The sequence below is a fragment of the Dendrobates tinctorius genome, unplaced genomic scaffold (assembly GCF_039654945.1).
Source record: "Dendrobates tinctorius isolate UK_male_01 unplaced genomic scaffold, ASM3965494v1 ptg000071l, whole genome shotgun sequence".
In the NCBI taxonomy this organism is placed as follows: Eukaryota; Metazoa; Chordata; class Amphibia; order Anura; family Dendrobatidae; genus Dendrobates; species Dendrobates tinctorius.
Window position 1 is genome coordinate 3,089,400 of NW_027361739.1, and position 21,811 is coordinate 3,111,210.

The following is a 21,811-nucleotide window of genomic DNA, read 5'->3' on the forward strand; positions in this document are numbered from 1 at the left end:
TTCCAAATAGTCAGATACCACCCGAGCATGCTCGGGAAAACCCGAGCAATGAGCATACTCGCTCATCACTAATTATGTGCTATCATAAAAAAAATCTCCAACCCCGATAAAATTAAATGAAAATGTAATCAGAACAGAATGTTGGACATAAAATCATTTTTTTCTTGTGTTCATATTCAGGAGCGTACTGCTCCTTTCACTTTCGGATATGTGCTTTGTGAACTCCTGATTGATTGACCATTCAGAACAGTGGCATCGTTGCGCCACTGGCCTCATCTGCCTGTAAGGCATCAGAGGAATGCAGGGGCACTGAGGCTGGTCAGATTCAGTCATTCAGCCATCTCTAGAGCAGCGCTTACACGTTCTATAGAAAAGAGCTTGTAAGCACTGTGCTTCTTGCCTAAGAGACCGGCCACTGCTCATAGACTGAAGAGTTGTCCTAGGCAACGAAGAATCAGCAATAACACTAAAATTACCTCCGTTCTTGAGAAATGAGAGCATTGTTAATAATATATAAATTGCAAAGTTGCATCTTTTTACGAGGACTTTGCAGTTTTACACATTTAATATAAAGAGAATAACCCTTGAAAAATTATGTGAATTAAATAGAGGAACTTTGCCTATTATTAGTGCAATTTGGGTCTGCAGAAGGTTTCTGAACACAGACCGAAACTGGTTTATCAGAGTTGTCAGATTAAAGTACAATTCAATTGAAATCAGAAGTTTTACATTCTTTACCTTTTGTAGATTTTGCCCTAGGAAATCCAGCTCCGCCTGACTGTGAACAGACACCAATTCAGCCCTAAACCACGTGCAAATCCGCTGAGCCTGCAGCCATGTAGAGCGATGTTCGAAAAATTTGTACTCCGAGTTCTCAAATTTGATCCACTCGGTGTTTCCAGCTGGGAAAACATTGATACAGAATAGCAGAAAGTCTATTATACAAGCAACCAGGGAAGAAAAGCAAAACCATGCACTACATAGGAGAATACACGATGTAAAGAGTAATAAAGAAAGGAACGCTCACCCTTTGGAACGTCTGGCTCTTTAATGCTTGTTCCTAGAGAAAGAGTAAGACAGTAGAATATGGGTACGTTCATTCCAAGGACAAGTAAAAAAGGAATAATGGTAACTAGCCAACTTGTGATTGGAAACCATACAGTATGCATGTAAGCCAAAGGTTTCCAAACTGTAACCCTCCAGAGGTTGCAAAACTACAATTCTTAGCATACGACAGAGTTGTAGCTTTGCATCAATCACAGGGACACTGATATAAGCCATGTTGCCGTTTATTATCTGCGCTGCTCATCTGCATCGGTTAAAGGGTCACTTCCAAAATACTTAGTTTTTCCCTCTCCTCATGATAGGGTACAGAATGCAGATCACTGATGGAACCCAGCAAGGGTTCCCAAGAAAGGGGCTATGGTACCACAAGAAAGGGGCTCTGCAGCCCCATCTTGAACAGACCAGAGATGCTCGTGTTCAAACTCTACTCCAGTTACCGTCTATGAGACTATTAATGAAAGCAGATTACAGCCCTCCACTATTTCTGGAAGTGGGAGGACAAGATTAGGCAGCTCCAGTATTTTTAAGATGGGGCTCTGCAGTGCCCTGTTCTTAGGGAACCAGAGACCCGATCTCGGTGTTTCAGACCCACAATCTAGGGAGTGATGTCAATCCCAGAGGTTGGACCCCCAGCAATCAGCAAGTTAACCCACATATTATAAGTTATTCCATATCTTACCCTTTAAAAAGGGTTGTAAATGATTAGAAAGGTATGAATGTTTTCTTCTAGGAACAGCTCCACACATATCTTGTCCATTGTTGTGAACAGTCCTGAATTGTCATAGGAGATTTCAACTATTCAGACATTTGTTGGGAATCTCTCTCAGGAAAAACTAACAGATCAAGGAAATTCTTATCCACTCTTGCTGACAACTTTATCTTCCATAAGGTAGGGGAGAAAACAAGGAGATCTGCTACCTTGGATCTAATCCTTATAAACAGGAAGAAAATGGTTGAGGAGGCAAGAGTGGCTGGGACACTAGGAGGTAGCGACCATGCTATTGTAGAATTTTGGATAACTAGAGGAGGAAGACCTGTGAAGACTCGGACGTCAAGGTTAGATTTCAGAAAGGCAGATTTTAAAGGCCCCGTCACACTAAACGATGTCCCAGCGATCCCACCAACGATCCGACATGATGGGATCGCTGGTGAGCTGTCACATAGACAGCCCCAGCGATCAGGACCAGCGACGCTGGACGCTGGTTTCTAATCTAAATGTCGGGTATCTAGGAGCCGCACGACTCCTGGATACCCGCTGTTTACCTTGGAAACCGGCGTACACGCTGGTTTCCAAGATAAACATCGGGTATCTAGGAGACGCGCGACTCCTGGATACCCGACGTTTACCTTGGAAACCAGCGTGTAAGCCGGTTTCCAAGGTAAACAGCGGGTATCCAGGAGCCGTGGCTCCTGGATACCCGACGTTTACATTAGCAACCAGCGTCGCTGATCTCTTGCTGTCACACTCAGCGATGCGCGATGGGCAGCGGAAGAGCAGTGATCGAAAAACGGCCCAGGCCGCTCGAGTAAGATCAGCGATAACCGGCAGGGGGGCCGGTCGCTGATCCCCGTCACACACAGCGATCTCACTGGCGAGATCACTGATGTGTCACAAAATCAGCGATCTCGCTAGTGAGATCGCTTAGTGTGATGGGGCCCTAAGGGACTCAATCGTTAACTATTCCGAAAAGAGGGAAGAATAGGAAGCATTTAAGGAAACCAGGATGGATGAACACAGAATTTAAACACATGCTAAAAAGGAAGAAAGAAATGTCTATCAAATGGAAAGAGGGAGGCATAGCTAAGAATATTATGCTGTCTGCAGAACCTGCAGGGCACGAATCAGATTATCTAAGAATTAAGGCTTGCAAGAGACGTCAAAAGCAATAAAAAAGGATTTGGGGGATATGTCAAAATTAAAAGAAAAGTCATAGATGCTATAGGATTTTTACAGGATAAAAATGATGAAATGGTAAGACAGGATGATGAGAAGGTAGAACTTTTAAATTCCTATTTTGCATCTGTTTTCTCTCAGAAAGGAAATGTAACATCAACTGATCCTCACTGTACTATTAAGGGAATAGAATAATCCAAGATACCTATAAACAGAAAGATAGTGAGGAAACACTTAGCTAACCTAAATGAATTCAAGTCTCCAGGTCCAGATGAAATACACCCCAGAGTACTGAAGGAGATAGCAGAAGAAATTTTTGAACCACTCTCCATAATCTTTGAAAATTCTTGGAGAACAAGAGAAGTCCTAGAAGACTGGAGAAGAGCAAATGTTGTTCCTATCTTCAAAAGTGGGAAAAAGGTGGACCCAGGGAACTATGGGCCGGTGAGTCTGACTTCTATACCAGGAAAGATCTTTGAACAAATTATTAAACAACATGTATGTAAGTACCTGGATAAGAATGAAGTGATTAAACAGAGTCAGAATGGGTTTGTAACTAATAAGTCATGTCAGAATAACTTAATTTCCTTCTATGACAAAATCACTGACTGGGTGGATCAGGGAAATGCTGTTGATATAGTATATCTTGACATCAGCAAAGCATTAGACAAAGTATCTCACACAATCCTTATCGACAAAATTAATAAGTATGGAATGGACAAGGCAACTGTTAGGTGAATTCATAACTGGCTTAGTGATTGGACCAAAAGAGTGGTTGTAAATGACTGCACATCCAGTTGAAAGAATGTCTCAAGTGGGGTACCACAGGGCTCTGTATTGGGCCCTGTATTGTGCAACATCTTTATCAATGATTTAGATAAAGGAATTGAGGGTAAACTGATTAAATTTGCTGATGACACAAAGCTAGGAGGGATAGCTAATACTAGAGAAGAGAGAGAGAGGATTCAAAAAGATATAAATAAACTGGAGCAGTGGGCAGCAACTAACAGAATGGTTTTGAAAAGAGAAAAATGCAAAGCACTACATCTGGGCAATAAAAATAAAAAAAGCATATAAAGAATGGGAGGAATAGGGCTAAGCAACAGCACATGTGAAAAAGACTTGGGTATACTAATAGATCACAGACTGAACATGAGTCAACAGTGTGATGCAGCAGCAAAAAAGGCAAATACAATTCTAGGATGTATCAACAGAAGCATACAGTCTAGATCACGTGAAGTCATTATTGACCTCTACTCCTCTTTGGTCAGACCTCATCTGGAATACTGTGTCCAGTTTTGAGCACCACATTTTAAAAGAGACATCAACAAAATGGAGCAAGTTCAGAGAAGAGCGACCAGAATGGTGACTGGACTGCAAACCATGTCCTATGAGGAACGGTTGCAGGATTTGGGAATGTTTATAGCTTGCAAAAGAGAAGACAGACGAGACTTAATAGCTGTCTACAAATATCTCAAGGGCTGTCACATTGTAGAAGGATCATCTTTATTCTCATTTGCACAAGGAAAGACTAGAAGCAATGGGATGAAACTGAATGAGAGGAGACACAGATTAGATATTACAAAAAACTTTTTGACAGTTAGGGTGATTAATGAGTGGAACAGGCTGCCACGAGAGGTGGTGAGTTCTCCTTCAATAGAAGTCTTCAAACAGAGGGTGGACAGACATCTGTCTGGGATGATTTAGTGAATCCTGCTTTGAGCAGGGGGTTGGACCAGATGGCCCAGGAGGTCCCTTCCAACTCCACCATGAATTGGACTAGTCTATCCCCATTTTTCGGATCCAATCTTCACAAGTTCAGCTTTGTCCTGGGCCACAAAAGAGTGAAGCTTATGTAAACCAGTGTTCACAAACTCCAGTCCTCACAACCACCCAACAGAATTTCCTTAGTATTGTACAGGTGATGGAGTCATTATCAAAGCATCAGAAATTGTCACAGGTTTTCTCAAAATTGCAATAATATTTAAATCCTAAAAATATGATCTGTTGGGGGCCATAAGGACTGGAGTTTGGGAACCTCTGATGGTAAACCAAGTCAAAAATAGTAGTCTAGGGAGCATTCCTAGATGAGTTTGGGGCAGAACTTAAAGGGGTTGTCCACTACTCAGAAACCCTTTCTGATTTTTTTTTAGAAAACACCAGTAATTGTCTTACCACTGTCTCTAACATCATGTCCTCCCTCTATCTGAAACTGAACCTGTCAAAAACTGAACTCTTTATGTTTCTTCCCTCTACTAACCTACCTATGCCCGACATTGCCATTTCCGTGTGTAATTCCACCATTACTCCCCAGCAACACGCCCGCCGTCTTGGGGTCATACTTGATTCCGGAGCTTTCATTTACCACCACATCCGATCAGTGGCACACTCTTCTTATCTGCACCTCAAAAACATTTCTAAAATTCAACCCTTTCTTACTTTTGACTCTGTAAAAACTCTTACTGTTTCTCTTATTCATTCTCGTCTGGACTATTGTAACTCTCTACTAATTGGTCTCCCTCTTACCAAACTCTTCCCTCTCCAATCTGTCTTGAATGCTGCAGCCAGGATCATATTCCTCATCAATAATTACACCGATGCCTCTACCTTGTGCCAGTCATTACACTGGTTACCCATCCACTCCAGAATCCAGTATAAACTTATTACCCTCACCCACAAAGCACTCCATGGCTAAGCACCACCCTACATCTCCTGCCTCATCTCAGGCTACCACCCTACCCGTGCTCTCCATTCTGCTAATGACCTGAGGTTAACATCCTCAATAATAAGAACCTCCCACTCCCGTCTCCAAGACTTTTCACGTGCTGCGCCATTTCTTTTGGAATGCACTACCCAGGTTATTTTGATTAATCCCCAATACCCACAGGTTAAGCATGCCCTAAAAACATATTTCTTCAGACTGGCCTGCTGCCTCACGCATTAACCTAACTATTCCTGTGTTACCCATTCAAAATTTTTACCTTAACCACGTTCCTTGCATCATGTTCTCACATACTTTAACCATTTAATAGCCCTCTGTGTCTGTACTGTTACATACTTGGGCTGATAACCAGTTCATGCAGCATTACATGAACACCCGATTCATACACTATGGCTGGTCTCAACAATGAAAGCAATTGTTACCATCCACCTTTTGTGTCTCCTCTATTTCCTCAAAGATTGTAAGCTTGCGAGCAGGGCCCTCATTCCTCTGTTTTGAGTTATGTGTTTGTTATGCTGTAATGTCTATTGTCTGTGTAAGTCCCCTCTATAATGTAAAGTGCTGCAGAATATGTTGGCGCTATAGAAATAAAATTATTATTATTATTATTATTATTATTATTAATAATAAACCCTTTGTTTTCCCCCTCAGTAAATTAACAACACTTATACTCACCTCCTGTGTCAGTGCTGCTCAACCAGTGTCAAAGCCGTTCCACTAGTGTCAACACTTGCTTCCTGGGGCTCATGTGACATTGTTATGTCACGCAATCCTTGCAGCCAATCAGCGCTGGCTTCACTCTCCCCTCCTTCAGAAAGTTCAAGGCATCCGGAGGAACTGAGAGCTGCAGCTGCTCTCCCATATACTTCAGATGTCAATTACATCCATAGGAAAGGACAGAGGCATATCCGGGGGGGCAGCCGGGGCAGTTGCCCCGGGCGCAGCCAGCAGGGGGGCGCAGTCGGACCGCCTAATGCAGCGGTCCGCAGTGTCTCCCCCCGGTGGCTGCGTTCTGCCGCCCCCCGTCCTGTGTGTCGGCTGTTCTCTGTGTCAGCTGTCAAGCTGACAGCCGAGGCAGAGAAGGAGGCCGTGCCGGCTCCCAGGCAGCAATTGTACTTGGCGTCTATACAGACGCCAGTAATAATAATAATAATAATAATCTTTATTTATATAGCGCCAACATATTCCGCAGCGCTTTACAGTTTAACAGTTTCAAAACACAAGTCATAAGTAACAACGTTCATAAGTAACAACGTTAACAGCTATAGACCATTTGATACTTCAAATTTGTGGTATATCAGTGTCTCGTAAAGCACAGCAGGCGCTACTCGCCATTGATCTGGACTCGTTTCCCTATGAGTTCCGCACAGTAATTGTACATATTATTGTGGCGACAAGAATTAAAATTGCTAGCTACTGGACAAACTCCAAATGCCCCTCGTTTTCCGAAGTAGTCTCGCTATTTAACGAGAATTGTTTATCAGAAAAAATAATTGCTGCATCTAACAATATGTCTCAATTTCATAAAAAATGGAATAATTGGTTATCCTTCCATTTAAATACTGTAGTTAAGTAAATATGTAGATTCGCATTTAGAGAATGTGATTGGATTGTAAATGCAATGTCACCACCTACCCCATTTCTCCCTCCTTTCCCCATCCCCTATAATATTGTGTTATTCATTAAGAAATTAATGTCAATATGATGTAATGCTTGGCACATTTTGTTAATAAAATTTATGGTTTAAAAAATAGATATATTGGGTAGAAAAGATACGCGAGATGGAGGAAAGATAATGAGTTCAGTTTTGTCTACAGTGAGTTTTAGGAAGCGAGAGGTGAAAAAGGAGGATGTGGCTGATAGGCACTCCGGGATTCTGGACAGCAGAGAGGTGACATCTGGGCCAGAGAGGTAGACCTGAGTGTCGTCCGCATACAGGTGGTACTGGAAGCCATGGGACTTTATGAGTTGTCCTAGGCCAAGAGTATAGATGGAAAAAAGTAGGGGCCCCAGGACAGAGCCTTGGGGACTCCAACAGAGAGAGGGCGGGATGAGGAGGTAGTGTTGGAGTGGGAAACGCTGAATGTGCGGTCAGAAAGGTATGAGGCAATCTAGGACAGGGCAAGGTCTTTGATGCCAAGGGAAGAAAGAATCTGTAGCAATAGGCAGTGGTCGACTGAGTCGAAGGCAGAGGACAGGTCAAGAAGGAGGAGGATGGAGAACTGTCAGTTAGCTTTGGCTGTGAGTAAGTCATTAGTAATTTTGGTAAGGGCAGTTTCAGTGGAGTGGTGGGGGCAGAAGCCAGGCTGGAGGATGTCAAGGAGGGAGTTAGATGAGAGGTGGGAAGAAAGTTGAGCATGGACATGCTGTTCAAGGAGTTTGGAAGCAAACAGGAGCAGTGACATGGGGCAATAGCTGGGCATAGCAGTTGGGTCAAGGTTTGATTTTTTGAGGATGGGTGTGATGGTGGCATGTTTGAAGGCAGAGTGGAAGGTACCAGAAGATAGGGATAGGTTGAAGAGATGGGTTAGGGCTGGAATGATCATGTTAGTGAGGTTGGGGAGCAGGTGGGAAGGGATGGGGTCAAGTGCACAGGTGGTGAGGTGCGATTTGGAAAGGAGATGAGTAAGGTCTCCTTCAGTGATGTTGGAGAGGGAGGTTATTGGGGAAGGGCAGAGGTCTGGTACGTGGAGTGGTTGGGGTGATGGGACAGTAAAGATTTGCCTTGTTTGGTCAATCTTGTTTTTGAAGTAAGTGGCAAAGTCCTCAGCAGAGATGAGGGGAGTTGGGGGTGGCAGTGGTGGGCGGAGGAGAGAGTTGAATGTGCTGAACAGTTGTTTTGGGTTGTGGGATAATGAAGATACAAGGTTTGTGAAATAGGTCTGTTTAGCAGAGGTGAGGGCTGATTTGAAGGCAAGTGTAGCTTCTTTGAAAGCAATGAAGTCGTCTGGCAGGCGTGTTTTCTTTCAACGCCGCTCCGCGACCCTGGATGCTTGTCAAAGTTTTTTGGCAAGGTTGTTGTGCCAGGGTTTCCTATTGATTCGTCGCAATTTACCGTGCATGAGAGGGGCGACTGAGTCTATGGCTGAGGTGAGGATGGCATTGTAGAAAGTGGTGGCACTGTGTGTTGTGGAGTGACGATATGAAGGACAGAGGTAGAAGAGTCTGTGAATGTCTAGGTGTGTGAGGTTTCTGCGAGGATGTGCTAGTGGCTGGATATGGGGGGCAGGTGAGGACAAGGATGAGAAGGTGAGTAAATGGTGGTCAGATAGGGGGAAGGGAGAGGTTGTGAAATTAGGTAGGGAACAGAGGCGGGTGAAGACATCTAATGTATGTCCGTCTGTGTGGGTGGCTGTGGAGGACCACTAAGTCCTAAGGATGAGGTAAGTGACAGGAGTTTGGAGGCTACTGGCTGGTGGGTGTCAATGGGGATGTTGAAGTCCCCCATGATGATGGTGGGGATGTCAGCAGAGAGAAAGTGGAGGAGCCAGGTGGAGAAATGGTCGATGAAGGCAGTGGCTGAGCCCAGTGGTCAGTATATGACAGCCATTTGGAGATTAGAGGGAGAGTAGATACGGACAGAGTGAACCTCGAAAGAAGGGAGGATAAGGGTGGGTGGGGGTTGGATAGGGTTAAAGGAGCAGTTTTTCGAAAGAAGTAAACCCACTCCTCCACCATGTCTGTTGCCAGGGCGAGGAGTGTGGGTAAAGTGGAGGCCACCAAAAGTTCATCTCAATATTTTGTTATATATCCTTTATTGGCAATGACAGATGTCAAATGTTTTCTGCAAGTCTTCATAAGGTTGGCACACACTGTTGGTGGTATGTAGGCCCATTCCTCCATGCAGATCTCCTCTAGAGCAGTGATGTTTTGGGCCTGTCGCTGGGCAACACTAACTTTCAAATCCTTCCAAAGGTTTTCTATGGGGTGGAGATCGAGAGACTGGCTAGACCACTTCAGGACCTTCATATGTGTCTTACGAAGCCACACCCTCATTGCCCTGGCGGTGTTCTTGGGATAATTATCATGCTGAAAGACCCATCCACGTTTCATCTTCAATGTCCTTGCTGATGGAAGGAGGTTTGAACTCAAAATCTCATGATACATGGCCCCATTCATTCTTTCATGTACACGGATCAGTCGTCTTGGTCCCTTTGCAGAGAAACAACCTCAAAGCATGATGTTGCCATCCCCATGCTTCACAGTAGGTATGGTGTTCCTTGGATGCAACTCAGCATTCTGTCTCCTCCAAACACGACGAGTTTTGCTTCTACCAAACAGTTCTATTTAGGTTTCATCAGACCATATGACATTCTCCCAATACTCTTCTGGATAATCCAAATGCTCTCTAGCAAACTTCAGATGAGCCCGGACATATACTGGCTTAAGCAGGGGGACAAGTCTGGCACTGCAGGATCTGAGTGCCTAGCGGCGTAGTGTGTTATTGATAGTAGCCTTTGTTACGGTGGTCTCAGCTCTATGGAGGTCATTTACTAGGTCCCCCTGTGTGGTTCTGGGATTTTTGGTTCTGGGATTTCAGTACAATTGAAGCTCTGACCGCCGGGTCAGAGCAACGTCAGCAGCGTGATCGGGTCATGTGATCACGCTGCTGACGTCACTCCCCGGCGCCCAGAACGAACGCTAGTGGTAAGTGTGCTCCTCTGTGGAGCTGAAGAACCACCAAAGATGGGAGAAGTGGGGTGTTCATGAGTGGGGGGTTAATGAGTGGAGATGGGGGTTAATGTGGGGATGGGGGTTAATGACTGGGGGGTTAATGAGTGGAGATGGGGGTTGATGAGTGGAGATGGGGGCTTAATGTGGGGATGGGGGTTAATGAGTGGGGGGTTAATGAGTAGAGGGTTAATGAGTGGAGATGGGGGGTTAATGTGGGATGGGGTTAATGAGTGGAGATGTGGGTTAATGTGGGGATGGGGATTAATGAGTGGAGATGGGTGTTAATATGTGGGGATGGGGGTTAATGTGGGGATGGGGGTTAATGTGGGGATGGGGGTTAATGAGTGGAGATGGGGGTTAATGTGGGGATGGGGTAAATGAGTGGGGGGTTAATGAGGGGAGATGGAGGTTAATGTGGGGATGGGGGTTAATGTGTGGGGGGTTAATGAGTGGAGATAGCGGTTAATGTGTGGGGGTTAATGAGTGGAGATAGCGGTTAATGTGTGGGGGTTAATGAGTGGAGGGGTTAATGACTGGAGATGGGGTTAATGTGTGGGGGTTAATGAGTGGAGATGGGGTTAATGTGGGGATGGAGGTTAATGAGTGGAGATGGGGTTAATGTGTGGGGGGTTAATGAGTGGAGATGGGGGTAAATGTGTGGGGGGTACATAATGTGTGGGGGGATTTGGGAGTAGGGACGGGGGGTTATTTATTGTGTGTGAGGGATTTGGAGTGGGGATGAGGGATTTAATGTGTGGGGGGGGATTTAGAGTGGGGATGGGGGGTGCTTAATGTGTGTGGGGGATTGGGAATGGGGGGATTTGGAGTGGGGGATTTAATGTGTGTGTGGAGATTTGAGGACACAAAATGAAGAGTATGTATGTATGAGGGCATGTATGAGGAAACAGTTTGCGGGATGGATGCAGACAGTAAGGGGTGTGAACGGGTAAATGTATGTGGACACAGTATGAGTAGCGATGGAAAAAATGTATGTGGACACAGTATGGGGAGTGAGGGTGATGGGATGTGTGCAGACACAGTATGGGAGTCAGGGGTATGTGAGCAGACAGTATAGAGTGTGGGGGTAAATATATGAGGAGACAGTATGGTGAACAGGTGGGATGTTAAAGGAGAAAGTATGAGGAGGGAGGGGAATAGTGTGAGGCCACAGTATATTGCAGATATTTTTATTTAGGAGCATTATAATGACACTTCTATCTTTAAAGGCAAGGTGTGGAGATTTGCTGCAGAAGACCGTAGAAGATGGAAGTCTGCAGAGACGAGATGTGGATGAGAAAACTCATCATGGGGTCTGGACAAGAAGAAAAGAAGGAGAACGACTCCAGAGACGACGTCATCTATAAGGTACTTGGATGTAAATATTATTTGTGATACTGACTTATTCTATTGTTTTTATTTATGTTAGGAACATTAAAGGTGTTGTCCAGGTTTGCGCTGAGTCTGCATTCATTCTATGTGACTGCAGACTTCTGAATTCTCACAGTGCTCACTGAACGCTGTTAGGATTCTCTCATGCTGGTAATTTACATACATACGGTCACATGCTGACTAGACATGGCCTCACTCAATGAAATTGAACAGAGCGAGGCCGGGCACGTCTAGTCAGAATGTGGCCAGAAGTATACAAATCACATACTTGTGCTGACATGACTGTACATCGGCAAAGGAGAATCCTAAAAGTATGCAGTGCATTCATTGTGAGAATTCAGAAGCTGCAATGTCAGGACTCAGCTCTGCAGGTTCCATGTAGTCATCACACGGACACGTCACTCATATGCGATTTTCATAGTTATGGTCTTGTGACAACGAGCTTCTCTTCCTGCTTTCAGTTTTTTACTGAACATTGAGAGCATTAGGGAGAGCAGCTCGTGGGTAACATGGCTAAGTGTGCAAGTCGCATATGTGCTGGGGGGGGGGGGCCGAAACAAATTCTTGCCCCGGGTGCCAGAAAGCCTAGATACGCCTCTGGGAAAGGAGGAGAGGGAAGCCAACGCTGATTGGTCGCATGGATAGTGTGACAAAACAATGTCATGTGAGACCTGGGAGGAAAGTGCAGACATCGCTGAAATGGCTCCGGCACCGGAAGTGAATATAAGTGTTGTTATTTTACTAGGGAAAACATAGGGATTGAGAAGGGGTTGCCTGAGTAGTGGACAACCCCTTTATACATCCATATTATGCCAACCGCAATGTTGGTAAGTATGTGGACAAATAAACAAATGCTTAAACTAATATATAAAGCTCAAGTGTGTGTATGTATGTATGTATGTATGTATGTGTGTATGTCCGGGATTGGCATCCGCACCGTCGCAGCTACAGCCACAAAATTTGGCACAGTTACACGTCTGGACCCCGAGAGCGTCCTAGGCTATGTTGTGAGGCGAAATTTTAACCCCGCGCGTTCCAATTCACCAAACAATTTTGCCCCTATCTACATAATGGGGAAAAAGTGTGTGTGTATCAAGCCCCGCCCCTCATTATGATGTTATAATGGTTGCCATGGCGACACTGATGTCATCATAGGTTGCAAGCCCCGCCGCTCATTATGATGTCATAATGGTTGACTATGGGATGGAGGATGTGTGATGGGTATATGGGCACTGGACTATGGGATGGAGGATATGTATGATGGGTATATGGGCACGGGACTATGGGATGGAGGATATGTATGATGGGTATATGGGCACGGGACTATGGGATGATGGATATGTATGATGGGTATATGGGCATGGGACTATGGAATGAAGGATGTGTGATGGGTATATGGGCACTCGACTATGGGATGGCGAATATGTATGATGGGTATATGGGCACGGGCCTATGGGATCGTGGATATGTATGATGGGTATATGGGCACGGGACTATGGGATGGAGGATATGTATGATGGGTATATGGGCACGGGACTATGGGATGATGGATATGTATGATGGGTATATGGGCATGGGACTATGGAATGAAGGATGTGTGATGGGTATATGGGCACTCGACTATGGGATGGCGAATATGTATGATGGGTATATGGGCACGGGCCTATGGGATCGTGGATATGTATGATGGGTATATGGGCACGGGACTATGGGATGGAGGATATGTATGATGGGTATATGGGCACGGGACTATGGGATGATGGATATGTATGATGGGTATATGGGCATGGGACTATCAGATGAAGGATGTGTGATGGGTATATGGGCACTCGACTATGGGATGGAGAATATGTATGATGGGTATATGGGCACGGGCCTATGGGATCGTGGATATGTATGATGGGTATATGGGCACGGGACTATGGGATGGAGGATATGTATGATGGGTATATGGGCACGGGACTATGGGATGATGGATATGTATGATGGGTATATGGGCATGGGACTATGGAATGAAGGATGTGTGATGGGTATATGGGCACTCGACTATGGGATGGCGAATATGTATGATGGGTATATGGGCATGGGACTATCAGATGAAGGATGTGTGATGGGTATATGGGCACTCGACTATGGGATGGAGAATATGTATGATGGGTATATGGGCACGGGCCTATGGGATCGTGGATATGTATGATGGGTATATGGGCACGGGACTATGGGATGGAGGATAATTATAATTTGCTATAACTAACCACAGTTAGTTACTATGCCCGGGCAGCGCCGGGCTCTTCAGCTAGTTTTATAATAAGAATTAAAATATATCTAAGTAATTAATTCATAGGACTGTACCTTTGGGAAGTTTGCAAATCCAATCTGTCGGCGACTCACATTCGAGGGCCACCCACTGCAAGGATGAAAGGTTTAACACTGCGCATCTTCGGATGTCATCATTGTCCTGATTGCTGCGGTCGAAATTGTGGTATGCATACTAAAAAGGGAAGCAAATTAGATGACAAGATTTGTTGTAATGTTTTCCATCTTCTGAGGAAACCATTTTTTGGACTACATCAATATTCATGAGAATGGATCACAGTACATTATTCACATGTACAGTAGTCAAATTCAAGTATGCTGATGCATTTTTTCTCTCTATCCTGAGTTGAGTGATACATTGCACCCATGCACACCTATCTGTCTCTATGGTAACAGACTACAAACCAACCCTGTGTAGTCTGATCGTAATGCTAGAAGGGAGTGTGGCTGTGATTGTAGTCAGAGACACTTAACGCTGCATAGAAGCTGTACATACAATATGGATATGTTATTGAAGATACAAAATAGTAGGAAAACATTAACAAATGCAAGTTATTTTTATTTTTCAACAATAATAAAAATATGGTAGTAAAAGTCAAAGGTGTTGTCTAATTAAAGCTTAGTTAACCTTATTAAAAACCAAGCACTGTAAATATGATATTAGGTCCTTGGCTTTAACCCCTCTCCATTGTAAATTACGCTGCAGAATTAAAGATCCTGCACTCTTGAAGGAGCAGATCCAATTCCAAGCTGTCAGACACATTCACAAAACACTAGGGAGAAGATAGAAGCAGATAATCATTGCTTCCATCTCTATTTTTGCCGGCTACATAGTGCTCAGTGAGCACTATGCAGCGAAGAAAAGCTTCTGCTGATGATTCTGTAGGACCTAATGATCACATGATTGCCGCGTCTCTGCTCAGCAACCAAAATTAAGTCTGTCAGTGACTTCTATCACTGCCATGGACTGTTTTCCCCTATAACTGGGATTCCTATGGAAGCCCCAGTTACAGTGAAAAAAGGAGCAATAAAGAAAAGAAAGGTGATCCCTAGAGATCTTTTACAATCCCTTGCGGACATATTGTGTTAAAAATGTATATATTACACAGTAATTTATATGTACTTCAAAACAATGGTAAAATAATGTAAGAAAGCCTCAAGTTATGGTTACTGAAATTGGGAGATGGAAAAACAGAAAAAAAACCATTAAGACCCATTCAGGACTGGCCACATTTTCTGCAGAAAACTTTTTTTTTTTCAAAATAATAGTTACATTTTCTTATTGGACTGAATATTTTTAACTTACCCCTAGTCCATCACTCCAAACCCAACTGTGGTCACCACTGGGATCTCCTCGGTAAAGACCAATCCAAAATAAGTGTTGTTCGTGGGCTTCAGGATCTGATTCACTGAGAGACATATCATCAAAGCAAATATTAAAAAATCTTTAGAATGCCAGGATCTCAAAGTGTTACCCACTGCGATCAGTTTTCATTGCTAGAATTAATTATGGGCAGCCACACATCTAACATGCATTATCAGGCTCTGTTCACAGTATTGTCAAGGATCAACATTTCATAAATGACATAAAAATATGATGATTCAGAAATGATCCAAGTTGTAATGGGTCCAAACCAATCACATCGACTTATAATAAGTATTTCATGTTTCTGTCTGATAGAATAGCCCTGCAGTATCATTTATTATGTTATGAAAATAAAAAAGCAATGAAAACCTCTTAGAAAATGCACGTGTGAACAGAGAAGTACATGAGGACCATTCCAATGATTGGTAAATTAAGTATTCCATGATCGCATTCTCCATATTGTGGTCCTTTTTTGTCGCATCAAGCCTGCTCTGAACTAAAAAGAAAAAAAGGAGGATCCGGAGTGGAGGACTTCCATTATGATATCCATGTGTGACCACATGGGTTGCGTATTTGGGAGACCCCAAAAGTCCTGAATTTTTACTTCTACAAGCCATCAGCTAAGAAAAGAAACCAAGATTTCAGATTGCTGTTTTTTTTTCCTTTATTGCTTATAGGTGCAAAAGCGATATGGAAATTCCCCCTACCTTTTAAAGAGGTGGACGAATAGAGTCTAGGACAAGGTGGAATATAGAGTTTAAGGCCAGTCAAATATACAGATACTACTTACCCAAAAATTTTGCTTAATATTTGAGCAACATGCTGCTCCTCAGCAACACTGGAGATACTAAGTAACTGAGCTCCAATTTCTCGACAGGATTGTTGAGCTGAGCCCCAAGCCTTTTTATCCTGGGAATTCTCTGAATGAAAAACCTAGTTGGGAAATAATAATAATCTTTATTTTTATATAGCGCTAACATATTCCGCAGCGCTTTACACACATTTTCATCACTGTCCCCGATGGGGCTCACAATCTAAATTACCTATCAGTATGTCTTTGGAATGTGGGAGGAAACCGGAGTACCTGAAGGAAACCCACGCAAACACGGGGAGAACATACAAACTCCTTGCAGATGTTGTCCTTGGTGGGATTCAAACCCAGGACCCCAGTGCTGCAAGGCTGCAGTGCTAACCACTGAGCCACCGTGCTGCCCAAATAAGAGGCCCATCATTAGTAACAACTACAAGTAACTTGTGATTGAATGATAGTGAAGGGCAGTGTCAGATTGGGGTGCCAAGGGCCCACCAGTAACCAACTCCAGGATCCCACTTTTCAGCTACATGCAAATGTGACATTACCCTCAATCACAAATTTATATAACAATGAATGGGGTAGACTGTTAAATGAATAAGATGCTGTCTCTGTCTGTACATAGTGATTGAAGTATATAGTGCCAAGTGCTGTTCATATAAGAGGGTGGTGGCCCACCGGAGGATTCCCCTGTTCTTCTGTGGGCCAGTCCAAGACTGGCGAAGGGGTAGCTATAGAGACAGCAATCAGAACTTAGTATCCATAGACTCCTCTGACTATGGCAGCATTCACAATTGCATGTGTCACGATCCAAGCACGGACCAATCATGCATGGACTTCTGTGGGTCTTCTGAACAGACCTGGAAATGTCTCATATATGTCTATTAGGCTGTCAAGTTTTGAGTTGGGGCAGGTGGAATAACGTGAAGCTTGTGGGTCCCAATGCAAAACTGACAAAAAGGCCCCTAGATATTATGGGTTTATAATTGTATTTTTGTTCTCATATGGGCAGTTCTCAGTTTGGACAGCTAAGGCCTTTTTCACACTTCAGTTTTCTGGCATCAGTAAAAATCCGCCAGAGTGTGAAAAAACTAATCCGTTTCCGTTTTGTGACAAACAGATGCCACCGGATTCGGTTTTTTTACGGATCCGCTTTAGTCGCTAGTGCATGAAATTTAAAGTAACAGGAGTCTGGAAAAGGAGAGAGGAGAGAGAGAGACAGGAAAGAGAGAAAGAGGAAGAGAAAGAGGAAGAGGAGAGAGAGTTTTGCTGCCAGAACGGGATTTGGGGTTAAATATCATGCAAAGAAAGTCTTCCGGGCATGCTCAGTATAAAAAGGCGGATCCGTTGGCGGATTCCGTCAATTAACGGTTGGCAATGGATCCGCCGCCCATAGGCGTCCATTATTACGCATGGCGGACAGCGACGGATCCGTTGCTATCCGCTGTTTTAACGCACACAAAATAAGTTTCATTGCCCGTCCACTCAAGAGAGCGGACGCCAAAATTATGATGGATCCGTCAAAAAACGGATGCAATGGATGGCCATCCGTCAAAATCCGCCGCAATGCAAGTCAATGGGAAAAAAAAACGGATCCGCCCAAAAAAATGTCGGATCCGTTTTTTTTGCAAAACGGCAGATTTTGACTGACGTCAAAAAACTGAAGTGTGAAACAGGCCTTAGGCTCCAGGGCACAAGAGGGACTACAACCACTACACCTACTATAGTGACGCACATAGTCAGGACACTTGCTGCCAATCCGTGCATCATGGCCTTTGCTCGGACCATGACACATGGATGTGTGAATATAACTTTATAGAAAGTCATCAGAATTATAAGTGACACAGAGTAGGAGGAGGCCCAAATGCATCTTTGCCTGTGATTTGATAGGATTGCCTTCTGATTCACCTGTGGAGCATTATGTAGCAGGGCCTAGTAAGGTTGACAGAACACGACCCCCATAGAATCCTGTGTCGGGAGTGTGACTCAAAACTCATCTTCATCAAAGCAAAGTAAGCTGATGCAGTGTTTTGTGAGAACCTCCTCTCAGGCTCACCTTGTAGCAGTGCCTTAGTGTGGGGGAAGAGCTCCAGTCATCAGGACAACTTCCATTAACACTGGACGTGGGCCGAGCTGCGGGTAACAGAGGGACCATTGGAAGCAGAGTCTGCATACAGATGTACTTTGATCTGAACGAATCGCAGTCCTTTACCTCCCACAAACCAAGGGATCTTCCAGTAGCCAACACTACACAACCCCCTTTATCATAACCTGATGGAAGAAAACACTATGAAGAAAAAGTATGTGGTTGCAGTGAGCAAATTATTACTTGCGCTAAATCTTCCCAGTCATTAGAGATAAGCAAATAAATTAGCATGACCCTGGTCAGTATTGCACTGGACAGGAGCCCTACAATCCGCATTTTACCTGATGGCATCCACGGATCTTCTTTTGAGTAGCCGGCCTTGTGCAACTAAGTGTGTGCATTATGGCGCAATCATGATGTCACACCAGGCCAGCTAATCAAAAGAGGGGCTGTGGATCCTATCAGGTAGGAAGTGATTTGTAGGCTTCTTGTGGCTATGTCAGTATTCTGTGGCCCTGTAGGGAAGGTGACCTGACGGACGGACTTGTCTGTAGGGAGAGAAGGGATGGTTGGTGCACTGAAGATGGATGCTTGTAATAGTAGAAGGGAAACAGCTGGGGAAAATGGAATAGGAGTGCAGTACCTAAGTTTGACCACAAGATGGCAGGGGGGAGCGTGAGAACAGGACTTGACAGCAGCTTAAGTCTACGAAAACGCTTAGTCATGGGGTGTGGGGAGACAGGACCCCAGGAGGGGATTTCCTGAGGAGGGAGAAAAATAGGACAGGAGAGGGTTCCAGAGGGGTCCAGTCCTGGGAGGAGCTCAGGAGGAGAAGAGACAGTGAAGGAGAACGACAGTAGAGGAGAGCTCGACCAGGGGACTGAGGAGAAAAGCAGTCAGGGGGGTGGCCCCGACACGAAGAACCGCAGAACAGACGAGGCCCTGGGGGTACCAAATTGACAACGACCTCGGACTGGTGAAGCGCTGGCGATAGATAGGCCTAGGGCAGCCCCAGTGAAAGAGCCCAGAGGAACGTCACTACGACAGAAGGAAGGTGCAGGTACCCGGGCCTGAATACGGAGAGCTGTAAAGGTGCTGCGGTGTATTGCTACAGTCGTCAGGAGGACGGCCAATAAACTTGGACCTGTCGTACCCAAAAATCTGCCTCCGTCTCATCTCTGTGTCGTCTGTGCGCGGTAAGCAGTGGACCACCCCCCAATCCGGGCCCTTCTACAGCCCCTGGACCAGAATCCTGTAAACTTATTCGCTCATCTCTAACATGTGAGAATGTATAGGATTCCTTGTTACCTTTTTACTTACCAGGTTCACCTCTGTTCCAATGAGTGTAAGTCACTTCTTCCCCATTATACCAGCGAAAAATTCCAGTACGATTTATATCCTGCAGAGCTGTCCAGTAATAGCTTCCTTCAGACTCATAAAGAAGACTATTAACAAAGGCCTGGTCAAACCTATGTAAGTGAAAAGGAGGATTAGATAGACTGTACACATAGATGTACAAAAACTCATTATGGTATATGCACGTAGGGAGAAGAGACTGCAGATTTTCCATCTTGATTTTCCAGGCAGATATTACTTTATGTGGATAAGATTGTCAACCACGCATTACGGGAAAATTCTTCTACATAAATGGACCATTAGTGTTGATTTTCAATCTATAAAATGTCAATTTTTGTTGCGGATTTAAAAGGTTGTTCTCAACATAGGAGCACACCTCTGTCTCCAGAAGGTGTGTGCTCCAGAACTGTGCACTCTCCGAGGCTGTAAGTGGAGGTAGCATTGCCTCTGCAGCATTGGAGTAGTTCAGTGGCACCGAAGACAGTAGAAAAGACCTTGCAAGAAGCAGCACTCCTTGCCAAGGAAACCATCCACCGCTGATAGACTTCAGAGGTGGTCAGTAACCTAGGATACGAGCAGTAAACTATGAAATTAAAAATCCTTCTTTTTTTGAGACTGCAGATGATTTTTTAATAAGAGACAAATTGCAGGGTTTTTTTTTAAAAGCCCTCTGCAATTTTAACGAAAACCCCTTTAACCCTTTACACTGTAAAGTGGATAAGTCCTTGGTGCACATAGCTTTAGTCTCCTGCCACCTCATGACATAGGTCCTACCTGTTCTGGATAATGAGCAGTCTAGAGGCTCGTCCGGAACAAGATTTGATCGCCTCATTGTACGTCACTTGTTCATCGCTGAGCCAGTAACAAGATGGCATGTGCCAGCTCCAGCCCTAATATAAGAAGGAAAGAAGGTAGGACATGGTGTAAATCAGATAGATCACTATTCCAAATATATGGAAACACTCACCATTGTATAAGTTCAAGTATTTTGTCATGATATAATGTCATGCCTGCAAAACTCCTACTTACTATTACACTACTTACTGCAGGACATACACTTTAATTAAAGGGATTGTCGGCCCTTATGATATTGATGAACTCTCAAGAGGAGAGGTCATCAATAACAGATTGGTGGAGGTCCGACACCAGAGCCCCAAGCCGATTAGCAGTTTGATGCCAGAATTGCACATCTTCATATTGAACTGATTAGGAGCCGAGCTAAAGTAAAGATCGGGCAAGTAGTTTTCAACATGACCAATCTTTCTGTTCTACAGGAGCCAAGCCGCCATCTGAGTTGCCAGAGTCGTCTGGTTCCCCATTCAGAACACATACACATTTTTTTGAGCAGTGTATGGGGAGAAGATGTATGGGGATAGAGAGCTGTTAGCAGACAGATATCTAAAGTCTATGGCCAGACTAGAGTTCACTTACAAGAACAGATAATCATTTAAACAATGAACAAAGTGGTCGTAACTCAAGAGGAGAAAACAATGCCAGACGAGTGTTTACACAGGACGAGAAATGAGAATTGAATGGTTGAATAGTGGTCGGTACAGCGTAACATCTGTGTTCACACACACAGATATTATAATCTGCAGTGTATTTCTGTTGAACGTTCAATCCCATAGGTGATCCTAATGGCTTTGAATACATGAACTCATAAAATATTGTACCCACGCATTCCCGCTGATTCTGTGCAAAGAAAATGTAATAGAATTAGCGATAAAATGTTTGATAATCATTTTCTTTTCCAAACAGTTTTATTAACATTTTATAACAGAGCATACATAAATGCAATATCATGAGGCATTCATGACTCATGAAAGAAAAAATTAAAAAAACACAACCAGACTATAAATAAAATAAAAAGAACTCATGGAAACATTTCCAGCCAGCGAGACCATTTCTTTATAAAGGAAGGAAGTCAGCCATTCAGCAATGACAATTTTTGCTCATATGACTTATGTAAAGTCACCTTTGCAATAATATCGAGTGAAGAGGGCACTCGAGTGGATTTCCAATAAAACACAATTTCATTTTTAGAAACCAAAAGTAAATGAATAACCAATTTCCTAACAGAAGGATTCAAACGACTTGCATCCAACGAGAGCAGGGCGAACTGAGGAGTCAGT

General features: G+C 44.0%; 1 protein-coding gene across 2 annotated transcripts in view; it reads right to left on the reverse strand.

Annotated features, from left to right (window-relative positions):
- Positions 1-21,811, reverse strand: part of MRC2 (mannose receptor C-type 2) — a 183,580-nt gene that overhangs the window by 41,919 nt on the left and 119,850 nt on the right. For both annotated transcript variants that reach the window (XM_073582332.1, XM_073582333.1), the window contains exons 10-17: positions 20,454-20,569; positions 19,644-19,792; positions 18,294-18,508; positions 16,217-16,359; positions 15,367-15,469; positions 14,097-14,235; positions 1,028-1,060; positions 739-902 (exon numbers count right to left, since the gene is read on the reverse strand). In XM_073582332.1, the coding sequence (XP_073438433.1) occupies positions 739-902; positions 1,028-1,060; positions 14,097-14,235; positions 15,367-15,469; positions 16,217-16,359; positions 18,294-18,508; positions 19,644-19,792; positions 20,454-20,569 (1,062 nt within the window). The remainder of the gene's footprint in view (positions 1-738; positions 903-1,027; positions 1,061-14,096; positions 14,236-15,366; positions 15,470-16,216; positions 16,360-18,293; positions 18,509-19,643; positions 19,793-20,453; positions 20,570-21,811) is intronic.